Source organism: Oncorhynchus kisutch, linkage group LG15 (assembly GCF_002021735.2).
Source record: "Oncorhynchus kisutch isolate 150728-3 linkage group LG15, Okis_V2, whole genome shotgun sequence".
Lineage (NCBI taxonomy): Eukaryota > Metazoa > Chordata > Actinopteri > Salmoniformes > Salmonidae > Oncorhynchus > Oncorhynchus kisutch.
In genome coordinates, this window is record NC_034188.2 from 67,606,978 (window position 1) to 67,625,186 (window position 18,209).

The 18,209-nt window shown below is 42.4% G+C and overlaps 1 protein-coding gene across 2 annotated transcripts in view; it reads left to right on the forward strand.

The window, feature by feature from the left end:
* zgc:77784 (Ig1_Robo domain-containing protein) overlaps nt 1-18,209 on the forward strand; it is an 82,325-nt gene that overhangs the window by 19,493 nt on the left and 44,623 nt on the right. For both annotated transcript variants that reach the window (XM_031790900.1, XM_020503283.2), the window contains exon 2: nt 13,802-14,128. In XM_031790900.1, coding sequence (XP_031646760.1) covers nt 13,802-14,128 — 327 coding nt within the window. The remainder of the gene's footprint in view (nt 1-13,801; nt 14,129-18,209) is intronic.

The window sequence follows — 18,209 nt, forward strand, 5'->3', positions numbered from 1 at the left end:
TTCACCCAAGACTGCGTGGCCACGCACCCCTCCAACTCAATCATCAAGTTTGCGGATGACACAACAGTGGTAGGCTTGATTACCAACAACGACGAGACGGCCTACAGGGAGGAGGTGAGGGCCCTCTGAGTGTGGTGTCAGGAAAATAACCTCACACTCACACTCAACGTCAACAAAACTAAGGAGATGATTGTGGACTTCAGGAAACAGCAGAGGGAACACCCCCCTATCCACATCGATGGAACAGTAGTGGAGAGGGTAGTAAGTTTTAAGTTCCTCGGCGTACACATCACAGACAAACTGAATTGGTCCACCCACACAGACCGCATCGTGAAGAAGGTGCAGCAGCGCCTCTTCAACCTCAAGAGGCTGAAGAAATTCGGCTTGTCACCTAAATCACTCACAAACTTCTACAGATGTGCAATCGAGAGCATCCTGTCGGGCTGTATCACCGCCTGGTACGGCAACTGCTCCGCCTACAACCGTAAGGCTCTCCAGAGGGTAGTGAGGTCTGCACAACGCATCACCGGGGGCAAACTACCTGCCCTCCAGGACACCTACACCACCTGATGTCACAGGAAGGCCATAAAGATCATCAAGGACAACAACCACCCGAGCCACTGCCTGTTCACCCCGCTATCATCCAGAAGGCGAGGTCAGTACAGGTGCATCAAAGCTGGGACCGAGAGACAGAAGCTGTTTTTCAATCTCAAGGCCATCAGACTGTTAAACAGCCACCACTAACATTGAGTGGCTGCTGCCAACACACTGACTCATCTCCAGCCACTTTAATAATGGGAAATGATGTAAAATATATCACTAGCCACTTTAAACAATGCTACCTAATATAATGTTACATACCCTACATTATTCATCTCATATGTATATACTGTACTCAATACCATCTACTGCATCTTTATGTAATACATGTATCACTAGCCACTTTAACTATGCCACTTTGTTTACATACTCATCTCATATGTATATACTGCACTCAATACCATCTACTGTATCTTGCCTATGCCGCTCTGTACCATCACTCATTCATATAACTTTATGTACATATTCTTTATCCCCTTACACTTGTGTCTATAAGGTAGTAGTTTTGGAATTGTTAGCTAGATTACTTGTTGGTTATTACTGCATTGTCGGAACTAGAAGCACAAGCATTTCGCTACACTCGCATTAACATCTGCTAACCATGTGTATGTGACAAATAACATTTGATTTGATTGGAAGCCAGTCAATATTTAAATTGCCCAGAAGATATACTTCTCTATTGATATCAAAAAAAAAAATTATTTGTCACATGTACTGAATACAATGGGTGTAGACCTTACAGTGAAATGCTTACTCACAAGCCCTTAACCAACAATGCAGTTTTAAAAATAAGAAATATATTAACAAATAAAGAGCAGCAGTAAAATAACATTAGCGAGACTGTATACAGGGAGTACCGGTACAGAGTTAATGTGCGGGGGTACCGGTTTGTCGAGGTAATCTATACAGTCGTGGCCAAAAGTTTTTGAGAATGACACATACATTTTCACAAAGTATGCTGCCTCAGTTTGTATGATGGCAATTTGCATATACTCCAGAATGTTATGAAGAGTGATCAGATGTAATGCAATTAATTGCCATGCAAATGAACTGAATCCCCAAAAAACATTTGCACTGCATTTCAGCCCTGCCACAAAAGGACCAGCTGACATCATGTCAGTGATTTTTCTCGTTAACTCAGGCGTGAGTGTTGACAAGGCTGGAGATCACTCTGTCATGCTGATTGTGTTTAAATAACAGACTGGAAGCTTCAAAAGGAGGGTAGTGCTTGGAATCATTGTTCTTCCTCTGTCACCCATGGTTACCTGCAAGGAAACACGTGCCGTCATCATTGCTTTGCACAAAAAGGGCTTCACAGGCAAGGATATTGCTGCCTGTAAGATTGCACCTAAATCAACCATTTATCGGATCCTCAAGAACTTCAAGGGGAGCGGTTCAATTGTTGTGACGAAGGCTTCAGGACGCCCAAGAAAGTCCAGCAAGCGCCAGGACCGTCTCCTAAAGTTGATTCAGCTGCGGGATCGGGGCAACACCATTACAGAGCTTGCTCAGGAATGGCAGCAGGCAGGTGTGAGTGCATCTGCATGCACAGTGCGGTGAGGAATTTTGGAGGATGGCCTGTTGTCAAGAAGGGCAGCAAAGAAGCCACTTCTCCAGGAAAATCATCAGGGACAGACTGATATTCTGCAAAAGGTACAGGGATTGGACTGCTGAGGACTGGGACTGTCATTTTCTCTGAATCCCCTTAACGATTGTTTGTGGCATCCGGAAAAAAGCTTGTCCGGAGAAGAAAAGGTGAGCACTACCATCAGTCCTGTGTCATGCCAACAGTAAAGCATCCTGAGACCATTCACGTGTGGGGCTGCTTCTCAGCCAAGGGAGTGGGCTCACTAACAATTTTGCCTAAGAACACAGCCATGAATAAAGAATGGTTCCAACACATCCTCCGAGGGCAACTTCTCCCAACCATCCAGGAACAGTTTGGTGATGAACTATGCCTTTTCCAGCATGGTGGCGCACCTTGCCATAAGGCAAAAGTGATAACTAAATGGCTCGGGAACAAAACATCAATATTTTGTGTCCATGGCCAGGAAACTCCCCAGACCTTAATCCCATTGAGAATTTGTGGTCAATCCTCAAGAGGTGGGTGGACAAACAAACAACCCACAAATTGACTAAGTCCAAGCATTGATTATGCAAGAATTGGCTGCCATCAGTCAGGATGTTGCTCAGTTACTTTTACAGCATGCCAGGGCAGATTGCAGAGGTCTTGAAAAAGAAGGGTCAACACTGCAAATATTGACTCTTTGCATCAACTTGATGTAATTGTCAATAAAAGCCTTTGACACTTATGAAATGCTTGTAATTATACTTCAGTATTCCATAGTAACATCTGACAAAAATATCTAAAGACACTGAAGCAGCAAACTTTGAAAATTAATATTTGTGTCATTCTCAAAAAATTTGGCCACGACCGTGTAAATATACCTTATACTGGGGTAGTCTGTCATTGTAAATAAGAATTTGTTCTTAACTGTCTTGCCCAGTTAAATAAAGGTTAAATACATTTGGAAATAACCATGGAATGTTTTTTCAATTCCGACAGTACTAGTAATTTTTTGTTGAAGTCTTTAAATACATTTTAATATTTGTAGCTACTTTTGAAGTAAATACCTGCAGTCATCACTGCTCTAATTCACTATTTCCAGTAACAGTCAAAGGTTTTGGCAGGCCTACTCATTCAAACTTTGTGGAAATTAATATTTGTGTCATTCTCAACTTTTGACCACGACTGTACATGTGGGTAGAGTTAATCACATACATTTGTCAAGTATTTCACATGTTATCCAGGCACTGACTGTTAGCACTTGGTGCTCTATAGCAGGAATGGGCTTTAGATGAGGTAGAGAAACCTGTAGCTGTATTACTTCAACAGCATTTAACATGATATCCTCTAAGCTTTTACAGGAATGTGCTTCTGATTTTAAACAGCCACACTGCCACCATTTGGCATTTCTGTCGTTTCTGTAGATGTTATAACCAGTTATTGCTACCACTGTATAATCAAAGGTATTATCTAAGTGCGTTTCAGCGATAGTCAGAGTATGAATGTAATCTGTTACTAGCAAGTTATTAATTTCATGAACCTTATTTCTTAAGCAACATATGTTAACGTCGGCTATTTTTATTGCTTTACTGGGAAGTGTCATGATGTTGGCCTGGGGGTAGGTTTATGACAGTCCTAAATACCTCTACCCTACTGATGTGACATTTGAAAATCCCTTGGTTAACATAGAGATTCTGTGAACATCAGAAGGTGTGGGGAAATAAACTATATTCTGGTAACTTAATGAATATGATGTCAGTTCGGTTGTCATCTGAGACATTCTCATCAATGATAGGATGACAAACTCTACAGTGGACAGTCTGCACATTGTAGTTATTGTTTGAATATACAATTATTGGTGAAGAGATTAAATGTAATTTTAGCTTCCAAATGAGAGGTTTGGGTTTTCATAAAGTTAGGGCTCTGCTCAATCAGTGGCCCGCCCCTGTGAAGAGACATGGGTTATACAAATGTTCAAACACACCCTTCTTGCTCCACTATATAAAGCCTTGCCGAAAATGTAACCTCTTCCGAGGATGTGAGGACGACGGTCCATATGTTAAAAGGACTAACATGTCAACTACAGAACTAAGCCAACCTCCGTGTGAGCTTTGGTTGCGACTGGTATGAACTTTGAACTCTTATTCACTACAGAAGTGATACCTCCTAGTCGTTGAGTTAGCAACAGCAGCTTGCCAACGTGGGCTAGGGAAGAACAGACAGAGTATTCCATCTACCACACAACGACGTTACTACAATGTATACAATCTACCACCACAGACATTCTTCAAAGGACTCGGTTGGTCAACACGGCCTTCCATCTACCACCAACCTACCGAAGTGCAGCTCAGAGTAAATATTTGTTGCATTTTCCTTTTCCAAATGAGCGGTCATTTAGAATGCATAAGATACTGTATTTATGATAGAGACATCGCTTCTCCCTTTGTTCCTCAGTCTTCCCGCTCTTTCACTCAAACCCAGCCCCTTTTCTTTGTGTAACCAGCTGTCATATCTGTTCCCTCACCTAGGGACGTTTTCCTTCATGATATTTGTAATCAAGGTATGATTCATTCTGTGTATATGTAATTCTGTGTGATTAGTTAGGTATTTAGTAAATAAGTAATTAAACCCAATTTTTGTATTGCTGATTCAACTTGTTAGCCAGGGTTCGTGAAGATAACAAAGAATTGACAACTTTCAGATGAGACTGAAATAAGGTGAAGATTAATATTGACTGCTGTAAATATTGATGTAAAATATTACTAGGTCTTTAAGAGTTTATTCGGAAGATAAAAGCTCTAAATATTATTTTGTGGTGCCCCGACTTTCTAGTTAATTACATTTACATGATTAGCTCAATCAGGTAATATTCATTACAGAAAAGGGATTTTATAGAATAGCATGTCATATCACTTAATCCGGCATAGCCAAAGACACGACAGAAGCTTAGCAGAAGTAGACATGCTCATGTTATTTATGTTAGTGCATGGTGAGCTGCAGACGGTGGACTTCCTACTAAGGCACACCGCCTCATTGTTAACAGTATAACTCTGGTTCATAGGCACATGATTATTGCTTACAATAGCTGTAGGATCCGCAGAGACTTTCAGGACATTTTAAAGGGACATACATTAGGTTACTTACATTCCGTCTATCAATGCCCCAGGTATAATGTACATTTGCTGACGCATTATCACAACTCGGTGACACAATGGTAGGGATTAACTGCACTGGGCTTGGGTCCCTGAATAGTCATTGTCTCAACACAGCTGTGAAAGGATCCAGGAACCCAACTTATTCGGGTGGATCCCATCCTCCTTATAAAACATGTTTTATTTCCAAAAAGTATTGAAATTGTCAACAAAAGTAACTCTCATTGAGCTGCAATAATCACAGCCAGTTGTGAAGATAAAGGATCCTGTTAAAGCATTCAATGCCACGATTCGGAGAGGGCACAGGGCCAGATATGATGGGTCTTTTTTATTAGTGTCTAGCAGAGAATCAATCAGCTCTTTAAAATCCAGTTTCAACTGTTTCAGAGCTGCCCTTCATAATGTCAATAAAATCCACATGGACTTCTATGGAATTGATTTCCATGTCCTGGCGTGGAGCAGCTTAGTAATGAAATTTACTCTCACTCCGGGATAGGACATTGTTTTTTCACCAGGAACAGTCGCATTTCTTACCATCGAGCTGCCCAAAAGCACAGCTGGAAAAAATCTTCCCATTCCCACTCTTCACAGGATTCTGTTAATTCTTTAAGGACGGGCAAGAGGCATGATAACTTGAGCCCGTATCTCCCGGTGTAGCCGTCCCACAGATGGAGAAGCCCCGCTTGTTCCAGAGCAGGGACGGAAGGATCCCATCGTCGACTTTGAAATCGGAGGGGACGGAGTAGGTACAGTGGCTGCAGACACAGGTACTTAAAGCGTCAAAGGTGCAGGAAGATCAGGCTCCAGGACGGCAACTATTCGTTTGTATCCGCTCCAGGCCTCTCGTTGGGAGTGTAGCCTGCTTTGCAGGATGCCGCTGTCTTCGGCTTCCACAGCTCGTGACATGCGACCATCGTTGATTGGCATGTTCCTCTTGCTGTGCTCCTTCAACTCTGCTATCAGATGGGAAAAGAGAGGCAGGAGATGGCTCACCTGGCGAACGAACTCCGGACGATGACAAACGATAAGGCCGAGATGCATCCATCAAGCATGAACGCCGTCCAGCCAACGGCGTAGAAATGGGAAACATTCCACTTCAATCCTATAATCCTCAGCAAGTAAACAATTGCCGCTTTGGAACTCTGAGTTATCCAGTTTGTCCCAAAACAGTGTAATGGATACAGCTGGAACTGCTCATTTAATTCTCCAGACAGGAGGCTCCAGTGCAAATCATCTTGGACTAACTTTGTTAGCTAGCTAGCTAAGCTGCTAGTCATAAAGCTAAGGTTAGCGGCCCGGTTACAGCATTTTTTTTTCCGCAGACCACTTAATTATTCCCTTTTGTTTACAAAGCCCTACTACACAAGTGTCCCTTACTTGACTTCATTGTTAAAGTATAATTTTCTAAAACAAAAATTCAATACTAAAACCACTCACAGGGTTCGTTAACTCTTGAGGTTCCTCGGGTCTCTACCGAATTAGGTAAATTCGCTTTTAGTTTTAATGCACCTCATTGCTGGAACCAACTGCAAAATACACTGCAATTGGACGCTCTGATGCTTCTTGAGCAATTAAAAAATATTGATTGGCCAACTATTTGCTGAGGAATGTGGCTTTTTTGCTTTGTTGTGCTGTTTTTTTTTTTTTTTTTTTTTGTCTATGAACTGTATGTGCAGTGCTCCCTTGCGAAAGAGATGTTGGTTTCAATGGTGACTTCCTGTTTTTAAATGAAGATATATATATATATATATATATATATATATAATTCATTAAGCTTGTCACTCTACAAACTTGTTGGATGCATTTGCTGTTTGTTTCAGATAATTTTGTGCCCAATAGAAATGATTCGTAAATGATTGTCATTTTAGTCACTTTTATTGTCAATAAGAATAGAATGTTTTCTAATCACTCCTACATTAATGTGGATGCTATCCTGACTACAGACAGTCCTGAATGAATCGTGAATAATGATGAGTGAGGAAGTTATAGACCTACAAATATCATTCACCCAAGACATGTTAACCTCTCACCATTACAATAACTGGGAAGGTTAGCATATTTGAGGGGGATGATATTCACGATTCATTCAGGATTATCCATAATCATGATAGTAGCATCCACATTAATGTAGAAGTGTTTAGAAACATATTCTATTCTTATTGACAATAAAAGTGACTCAAATGGCACAATACATTATTTACCATTTAATTTCTACTTGGCACAATGACAAAATCATCTGAAATGCAACCAAAACTAACAGCAAATGGATCCAACAAATTTGTAGTCACAAGCTTGACGTAGTAGTCATTGTGTGCTATGAAAATGTGACTAAATACTTAACTTTTGACTGTGGGTTGTCTTGACGTTGGCCTGGGGGTAGGTTTATGACAGTCATAAATACCTCTTCCCCCTTTTTCCTCTCTCTACCTTACTGATGTTACATTTGCAAAACCCTTGGTTAACATAGATTCTGGGAACATCAGAAGGTGGGGGGAAATTAACTATATTCTGGTAATCCTATCAATGGAACATATGCGGTGGTACTTAATGAATATGATGTCAGTTCGGTTGTCATCTGAGACATTCTCATCAATGATAAGATGACGAACTCTACAGTGGAAAGTCTACACATCAGAGTTATTGGATTCACATGGAATTGTTGTTCAATTTAAATATTTGAATATTAAATTATTTGTGATGGGATGAAATGTGATTTTAGCTTCTAAAATGTGAGATTTGGGTTTTCATAAGGTAGGGCTCAATCAGTGGCCCGCCCCTGTGAAGGGACATGGGCTATAAAACTTTTCAAACACGCCCTCCTCTCCCTTCCTATATAAGCCCTTGACGAAAATATAACTTCCTGTTGTGAGGACAAGGGTCCGATGTCAGAATGGTTCCGATAATAACTACAGAACGAAGCCAACATCAGCGTGAGCTTTGGTTGCGAATGGTATGAACTTTGAACTCTTATTCACTACAGAAGTGATACCTCCTAGCCGTTGAATTAGCAACAGCCGCTGCAAACTAGGGTTAGGAAAGAACAGACAGAGTAGCCCGTCCACAACACAACGACGTTACTACAACGTATTCAATTTACCAGCAGAGACATTCTTCAAAGGACTCGGAAGGCCGTGTTGCCCAACCATCTACCACCAACCTACCGAAGCGCAGCTCAGAGTAAATATTTATTGCATTTTCCTTTTCCAAATGGGCGGTAATTTAGAATGCATAAGATAGGAACATCAAAAGTCGTGCTATAAATTCACAGACAACACAAAGATTCCTTGATGCCCTTCCAGACTCCCTCTGCCTACCCAAGGACGCCAGAGGAAAAAAATCAGTTAACCACCTAACTGAGGATCTCAATCTAATCTTGCGCAATACCCTAGATGCAGTTGCACCCCTAAAAACTAAAAAAATGTCTCATAAGAAACTAGCTCCCTGGTACACAGAAAATACCCGAGCTCTGAAGCAAGCTTCCAGAAAATTGGAACGGAAATGGCGCCACACCAAACTGGAAGTCTTCCGACTAGCTTGGAAGGACGGTACCGTGCAGTACCGTAGAGCCCTTACTGCTGCTCGATCATCCTATTTTTCTAACTTAATTGAGGAAAATAAGCACAATCCGAAATTCCTTTTTAATACTGTCGCAAAGCTAACTAAAAAGCAGCATTCCCCAAGAGAGGATGACTTTCACTTTAGCAGTGATAAATTCATGAACTTCTTTGAGGAAAAGATTATGATTATTAGAAAGCAAATTACGGACTCCTCTTTAAACCTGCGTATTCCTCCAAACCTCAGTTGTCCTGAGTCTGCACAACTCTGCCAGGACCTAGGATCAAGAGACGCTCAAGTGTTTTAGTACTATATCTCTTGACACAATGATGAAAATAATCATGGCCTCTAAACCTTCAAGCTGCATACTGGACCCTATTCCAACTAAACTACTGAAAGAGCTGCTTCCTGTGCTTGGCCCTCCTATGTTGAACATAATAAACGGCTCTCTATCCACTGGATGTGTACCAAACTCACTAAAAGTGGCAGTAATAAAGCCTCTCTTGAAAAAGCCAAACCTTGACCCTGAAAAGATAAAAAACTATCGGCCTATATCGAATCTTCCATTCCTCTCAAAAATTTTAGAGAAGGCTGTTGCGCAGCAACTCACTGCCTTCCTGAAGACAAACAATGTATACGAAATGCTTCAGTCTGGTTTTAGACCCCATCATAGCACTGAGACGGCACTTGTGAAGGTGGTAAATGACATTTTAATGGCATCGGACCGAGGCTCTGCATCTGTCCTCGTGCTCCTAGACCTTAGTGCTGCTTTTGATACCATCGATCACCACATTCTTTTGGAGAGATTGGAAACCCAAATTGGTCTACACGGACATGTTCTGGCCTGGTTTAGATCTTATCTGTCGGAAAGATATCAGTTTGTCTCTGAATGGTTTGTCCTCTGACAAATCAACTGTAAATTTCGGTGTTCCTCAAGGTTCCGTTTTAGGACCACTATTGTTTTCACTATATATTTTACCTCTTGGGGATGTTATTCGAAAACATAATGTAAACTTTCACTGCTATGCGGATGACACACAGCTGTACATTTCAATGAAACATGGTGAAGCCACAAAATTGCCCTCGCTAGAAGCATGTGTTTCAGACATAAGGAAGTGGATGGCTGCAAACTTTCTACTATTAAACTCGGACAAAACAGAGATGCTTGTTCTAGGTCCCAAGAAACAAAGAGATCTTCTGTTGAATCTGACAATTAATCTTAATGGTTGTACAGTCGTCTCAAATAAAACTGTGAAGGACCTCGGCGTTACTCTGGACCCTGATCTCTCTTTTGAAGAACATATCAAGACCATTTCGAGGACAGCTTTTTTCCATCTACGTAACATTGCAAAAATCAGAAACTTTCTGTCCAAAAATGATGCAGAAAAATTAATCCATGCTTTTGTCACTTCTAGGTTAGACTACTGCAATGCTCTATTTTCCGGCTACCCGGATAAAGCACTAAATAAACTTCAGTTAGTGCTAAATACGGCTGCTAGAATCCTGACTAGAACCAAAAAATTTGATCATATTACTCCACTGCTAGCCTCTCTACACTGGCTTCCTGTCAAAGCAAGGGCTGATTTCAAGGTTTTACTGCTAACCTACAAAGCATTACATGGGCTTGCTCCTACCTATCTCTCTGATTTGGTCCTGCCGTACATACCTATACGTACGCTACGGTCACAAGACGCAGGCCTCCTAATTGTCCCTAGAATTTCTAAGCAAACAGCTGGAGGCAGGGCTTTCTCCTATAGAGCTCCATTTTTATGGAACGGTCTGCCTACCCATGTCAGAGACGCAAACTCGGTCTCAACCTTTAAGTCTTTACTGAAGACTCATCTCTTCAGTGGGTCATATGATTGAGTGTAGTCTGGCCCAGGAGTGGGAAGGTGAACGGAAAGGCTCTGGAGCAACGAACCACCCTTGCTGTCTCTGCCTGGCCGGTTCCCCTCTTTCCACTGGGATTCTCTGCCTCTAACCCTATTACAGGGGCTGAGTCACTGGCTTGCTGGGGCTCTCTCATGCCGTCCCTGGAGGGGGTGCGTCACCTGAGTGGGTTGATTCACTGTTGTGGTCATCCTGTCTGGGTTGGCGCCCCCCCCCCTTGGGTTGTGCCGTGGCGGAGATCTTTGTGGGCTATACTCAGCCTTGTCTCAGGATGGTAAGTTGGTGGTTGAAGATATCCCTCTAGTGGTGTGGGGGCTGTGCTTTGGCAAAGTGGGTGGGGTTATATCCTTCCTGTTTGGCCCTGTCCGGGGGTGTCCTCGGATGGGGCCACAGTGTCTCCTGACCCCTCCTGTCTCAGCCTCCAGTATTTATGCTGCAGTAGTTTATGTGTCGGGGGGCTGGGGTCAGTTTGTTATATCTGGAGTACTTCTCCTGTCCTATTCGGTGTCCTGTGTGAATCTAAGTGTGCGTTCTCTAATTCTCTCCTTCTCTCTTTCTTTCTCTCTCTCGGAGGACCTGAGCCCTAGGACCATGCCCCAGGACTACCTGACATGATGACTCCTTGCTGTCCCCAGTCCACCTGGCCATGCTGCTGTTCCAGTTTCAACTGACCTGAGCCCTAGGACCATGCCCCAGGACTACCTGACATGATGACTCCTTGCTGTCCCCAGTCTACCTGGCCATGCTGCTGCTCCAGTTTCAACTTCCACCTGACTGTGCTGCTGCTCTAGTTTCAACTGTTCTGCCTTATTATTATTCGACCATGCTGGTCATTTATGAACATTGAACATCTTGGCCATGTTCTGTTATAATCTCCACCCGGCACAGCCAGAAGAGGACTGGCCACCCCACAGCCTGGTTCCTCTCTAGGTTTCTTCCTAGGTATTGGCCTTTCTAGGGAGTTTTTCCTAGCCACCGTGCTTCTACACCTGCATTGCTTGCTGTTTGGGGTTTTAGGCTGGGTTTCTGTACAGCACTTTGAGATATCAGCTGATGTACGAAGGGCTATATAAATAAATTTGATTTGATACTGTATTTACGATAGCACAGCTTCGCCCTCAGTTCCTCAGTCTTCCCGCTCTTTCACTCAAACCCAGCCCCTTTTCTTTTGTGTAACCAGCTGTCATATCTGTTCCGCCCGCTAGGGACGTTTTCCTTTATGACGTAATTTGTAATCAAGTTATGATTTAAATATGTGTATGTGTAATTCTATGTGATTAGTTAGGTATTTAGTAAATAAATAATTAAACCCAATTTTTGTATTGCTGATTCCACTTGTTAGCCAGGGTTCGTGCAGATAACCAAGAATTTACAACTTTCAGATGAGACTGATTTACAATGACTATTAATATTGACTGCTATTGATGTAAAATATTACTCGGTCTTTAAGAGTTTATTCGGAAGATAAATATTATTTTGTGGTGCCCGACTCTAGTTAATTAGCTTAATCAGGTAATATCAATGACGGATAAATTATTTTATAGAATAGCATGTCATATCACTTAATCCGACATAGCCAAAGACACGACAGGGTACACACATACGTGGTCCCCTAAAATGGGGAGGACTATGTACAAAAAGTTATTGTAATTTCTAAACCGTTCACCCGATATGGATGAATACCCTCAAATTAAAGCTGACAGTCTGCACTTTGACCTCTTACTCATTGTATAATTTCAACAACAAAACATTCACTGTCCCAATAGTTTTGGAGCTCACTGTATGTCAATATGTTGCTGTACATGTATGCTCCTCCCCACCAAATACTTCTGGTAATGGAAGATGTTCACTTCACTGGATATTTTACTGACTGCAGTAAAAATAACTCATGATATTCAATGGCATGGTGAACATTTTGGATTCAGAAAATCTTAACCGTTTCATTGCTGGTCTATTCAGTTGAAGAAGTTTTATAAACAGGCAAACAAGTAAGCAAAAAACAGATGGACAGGAAAACATAAGATCACAATTAAACAAAGGAGATCCATAGATTTTTTTTTTTACAATCAATCTGTTCATACACAGCACATTGGAGGCCTTTTTACTTCATTTTAATGATTCACATTCCAGACACAAAACTGTAGTGCACATTGTTAGAGCATCTACTCTAAAAGCTTAGCTAAAGCCCTTGGCTTGGAGAAGTACTCGTCTCCCATACAGCAGAGGGTAACAGTAATGGATCTCAAGAGGGAGGGATATGGGAGAGTGCTCTCTTTTTCTCAATCTTTCTATTTCTCACTCTCTATTGGCTTTCTCTCTGTTTTAGTTAGCGTCTCACTGGCCTTCATGTCTTCTCTGCTGAAATCCTGATTGACATTGAGATTGGCTATTACCATCTCAGAAGTTTGGCCAGATCTCCTGTGGCTTCTTCCTCCTTTTGAAAATACCCATCAGAATAAACCTGTCTTCTTCTGCAGGATTTACCGTACCTACCATTACTGACAATTGACATCTCAATGGATGTGGTTAAAAGGCTATATGGTATGATGTAGTCATTACGGTGTGAACCGTATACAAGGATACTTCCTTAACTATGCTAAAGGGGCTGTCTGAAAAGGTGTCTAATTAAATAGTAGAATAACAGAGGTCTATAAGGTGAAAGAAAGATGTGATTTATCTCTACGGAGTCAAAATCCACCCTGGGGAGAAACAACAACATGAGATCTTCAGTACTAAAGTTCTGAGCCTTGTCAGCTTTACTATCATGGTGCATCAGTAGCAGATCTCAGTGGTGAGCGACAGATGTATTTCTCTCTTGTCCAACCCATCTGCCTCTCCCTCAGACTTCATGCATCCTTACTTCCATGTCAGTGGAGATGATGGATTTGGGTTTGCCTGTCAGGGTTTTTCTATTGCCTTTTTTCTCAATGGGATTACATTGTGTTGTGATGTTTTCTTTCAGAGATGGCAGGTTTGGGCTACAGTATGAATGACTGATAGACCGCTACATGGATAGTAACCTTATTTCACCTTGCAGGGTCCCGGGCACGTTTTGAGGACAGCCCACCTTGGATCGTGGAGAACCCCTCTGACCTGATCGTGTCCAAGGGGGAGCCCGCCACCCTTAACTGCAAGGCAGAGGGGAGGCCTAACCCCACTGTGGAGTGGTACAAGGACGGTGAGCGGGTGGAAACAGACCGGGATGACCCTCGGTCTCACCGCATGCTCCTTCCCAGCGGCTCCCTCTTCTTCCTGCGTATCGTCCATGGACGACGCTCTAAACCAGATGAGGGCGTCTACACTTGTGTGGCACGTAACTACCTAGGAGAGGCTGTCAGTCAAAACGCTTCGCTGGAAGTAGCCAGTAAGTCTTTGTCATTTTACTTGCTGTATATGTCACCCATGACCAGTGGTGGAAAAAGTACCCAATTATCATACTTGAGTTTAAGTAAAGATATCTTAATAGAAAGTGACTCTAGTAGAAGTGAAAGTCACCCTGTAAAATCCAACTTCAAATCAGATTTTATTTGTCACACACGTGGTTAGCAGATGTTAATGCGAGTGTAGCGAAATGCTTGTGCTTCTAGTTCCGACAATGCAGTAATAACCAACGAGTAATCTAACCTAACAATTCCACAACAACTACCTTGTACACACAAGTGTAAAGGGATGAAGAATATGTACATAAAAAATATATGAATGCGTGATGGTACAGAACGGCATAGGCAAGATGCAGTAGATGGTATCGAGTACAGTATATGAGATGAGTAATGTAGGGTATGTAAACATTATATTAAGTGGCATTGTTTAAAGTGGCTAGTGATACATTTCTACATCAATTTTTCCCATTATTAGATTGGCTGGAGTTGAGTCAGTATGTTGGCAGCAGCCACTCAATATTAGTGGTGGCTGTTTAACAGTCTGATGGCCTTGAGATAGAAGCTGTTTTTCAGTCTCTCGGTCCCTGCTTTGATGCACCTGTACTGACCTCGCCTTCTGAGTGATAGCGGGGTGAACAGGCAGTGGCTCGGGTGGTTGTTGTCCTTGATGATCTTTATGGCCTTCCTGTGACATCAGGTGGTGTAGGTGTCCTGGAGGGCAGGTAGTTTGCCCCCGGTGATGCATTGTGCAGACCTCACTACCCTCTGGAGAGCTTTAGGGTTGTGGGCGGAGCAGTTGCCGTACCAGGCGGTGATACAGCCCGACAGAATGCTCTCGAATGTGCATCTGTAAAAGTTTGAGTGCTTTTGGTGACAAGCCAAATTTCTTCCACCTCCTGAGATTGAAGAGGCGCTACAGCGCCTTCACCACACAGTTTGTCCGTGATGTGTACGCCGAGGAACTTAAAACTTTACTACCCTCTCCACTACTGTCCCGTCGATGTGGATATTGGGGTGCTCCCTCTGCTGTTTCCTAAAATCCACGATCATCTCCTTTGTTTTGTTGATGTTGAGTGTGAGGTTATTTTCCTGACAGCACACTCCGAGGACTCTCGTCGTTGTTGGTAATCAAGCCTACCACTGTAGTGTCGTCTGCAAACTTGATGATTGAGTTGGAGGCGTGCATGGCCACACAATCGTGGGTGAACAGGGAGTACAGGAGAGGGCTCAGAACGCACCCTTGTGGGGCCCCAATGTTGAGGATCAGCGGGGTGAAGATGTTGTTACCTACCCTCACCACCTGGGGGCGGTCCGTCAGGAAGTCCAGTGCCCAGTTGCACAGGGCGGGGTGGAGACCCAGGGTCTCGAGCTTGATGACGAGTTTGGGCGGTACTATGATGTTAAATGCTGAGCTGTAGTCGATGAACAGCATTCTCACATAGGTATTCCTAAAGTATTTGGTTTTAAATATACTTAAGTATAATTAAATGTAATTAGCGTTTTCTAAAAGTATAAATAATAATCCTTATATTAAGCAAACTAGACGGCACCATTTTCTTATCTTTTTAATTTACGGATAGCCAGGGGCACGCTCCAATACTCAGACATCATTCACAAACGAAGCATGTGTCCGCCAGATCAGAGGCAGTTGGAATGACCAGGGATGTTCTCTTGATAAGGGAGTGAATTAGACCATTTTCCTGTCCTGCTAACCATTTTTTTTTTGTACTTTTGGTGCCATGGAAAATGTACTTTTTACTCCATACATCATTATCTTTTGGAATGTAGTGAAGTAGAAGTAGTACTTTCAAGTATTTTTACTAAAGTACTTTATACCACTGCCCATGACCTGTGGGTGTTTGTTTCTTTCGGCAACAGGTCTCGGTGGGGCGGCCGCCCCAGTAGGTTAACTGCCTTGTTCAGGGGCAGAATGACAGATTTTTACCTTGTCAGCTCGGTGATTTGAACCAGCAACCTTTTGGTTACTAGCCCAACGCTCTAACCACTAGGCTACATGCCCACCCCACTATTATCATGGCCCTCCCCACTATTATCATGGCCCTCAGTCTCAAGTGGTTGTCACTAGTTACCACACACAGTCATGAACTCAGCCTGTTTCTACATTTCCTCTTCTTAAAATCTGTTTTTAACCCTAACATTAAACACACAGCTAATCTTATGCCTTACCCTAAACTTAAATAAATAAAAAATGTTTTTTTTAATTTGATTTGATAAAGCCAATTACGACTTTGTGGTATGCTGTTTTCTCTCTTTCCCCTTGTAATTGTGTCAGTGTGGCGTGACACTGGGCTGAATGCAGACCCTTTCTGGCATTAGGAAATGGATTAGCGGAGTGTGTTGATTAGGAAAACGAGCGTAACAGATTAGGGAATGTCTCCTTGTTAAAAACAGCAATTTGCCTGCATCTTGTCTTTCATCAGAGCACAAAGCCAGCCAAGCCACCTCAGCCTCTCTAACTGCTCATGGCTCACTGACCTCCATCACAGCACATGTTCAAAAATAGGGCCAGCTTTAGTTCAGCTTCCATAATAAGTGATATTTCCACACTCATAACTGCCTTAATGTTGCTGGACCCCAGGAAGATTAGCTACTGCCTTGGCAACAGCTAATGGGAATCCTTTAATAAATACAAATAAACAGAAGAACATCAAATATTAGAGCAAAACAGTTTCCAGAGAAAAACATTTAAGCATCACTGGTGTTCTTAGCTTCACCCCTCCCCACCAGGTTGTGGTGGGTTGAGAATAGTGTTAGAAGTGTGAGCTGTAATTAGTACTGCTGCAGCTGTTACACTGGCTTAAATCACTGAGGAGCTAATAGGATGGCTGGCTTTCAGGGTTGTTAAAGGCTGTTGTTGTCCACCCAAATCTCATGAATACCACCAGCCAGACTAATTAGTCAACACGCCTGCTTAAAAGACTATACCTATCATACTGTCATATAGAATTTTCAGGAGTCTGTCTGTTTGTGTTCTGTTGATACAGTCCAGTCGGAAAGTATTCAGACCCCTTGACTCCTCCCACATTTAGTTAGGTAACAGCCTTATTCTAAAATTGATTTAAATTATATTTTTTCCTCAATCTACACAACACACCATAATATCAAAGCGAAAACAGGTTTTTAGATTTATTTTGCAAATGTATTAAAAGCTTAACCTGCTGTGCTTTTCCAACAGCCTTGAAGGAGTTCCCACATATGCTGAGCACTTGTTGGCTGCTTTTCCTTCACTCTGCAGTCCAACTCATCCCAAACCATCTCAATTTGGTTGAGGTCGGGTGATTTGTGGAGGCCAGGTCAGCTGATGCAGCACTCCATCACTCTCCTTGGCCAAATAGCCCTTACACAGCCTGGAGGTGTGTTTTGGTTCATTGTCTTGTTGGAACCAAACCATCTTAAATTTGGACTCCTCAGAACAAAGGACAGATTTCCACCGGTCTAATGTCCATTGCTCGTGTTTCTTGGCCCAAGCAAGTCTCTTGTTCTTTTTGGTGTCCTTTAGTAGTGGTTTCTTTGCAGCAAATCGGCCATGAATGCCTGATTCATGCAGTCTTCTATGAACAGTTGAAGTTATCTGTTACTTGAACTTGAATTGAATTTATTTGGGCTGCAATTTCTGAGGCTGGTTACTCTAACTTATTTTCTGCAGCAGAGGTAACTGTGGGTCTCCTTTCCTGTGGTGGTCCTCATGAGAGCCGGTTTCATCATAGTGCTTGATGGTTTTTGCGACTGCACTTGAAGAAACTTTCAAAATACTTAATTTTCAGATTGACTGTCTTAAAGTAATGATGGACTGTCATTTCTCTTTGCTTATTTGAGCTGTTCTTGTCATAATATGGACTTGGTCTTTTACCAAATAGTGCTATCATCTGTATACTGTACATAACTGAATGGCTCAAATGGCGCATTAAGAAGAAAATTCCACAAATCAACTTAACAAGGCACACCTGTTAATTGAAATGCATTCCAGGTGACTACCTCATGAAGCAGGTTGAGAGAAAGCCAAGGGTGTGCAACGCTGTCATCAAGGCAAAAGGTGTCTACTTT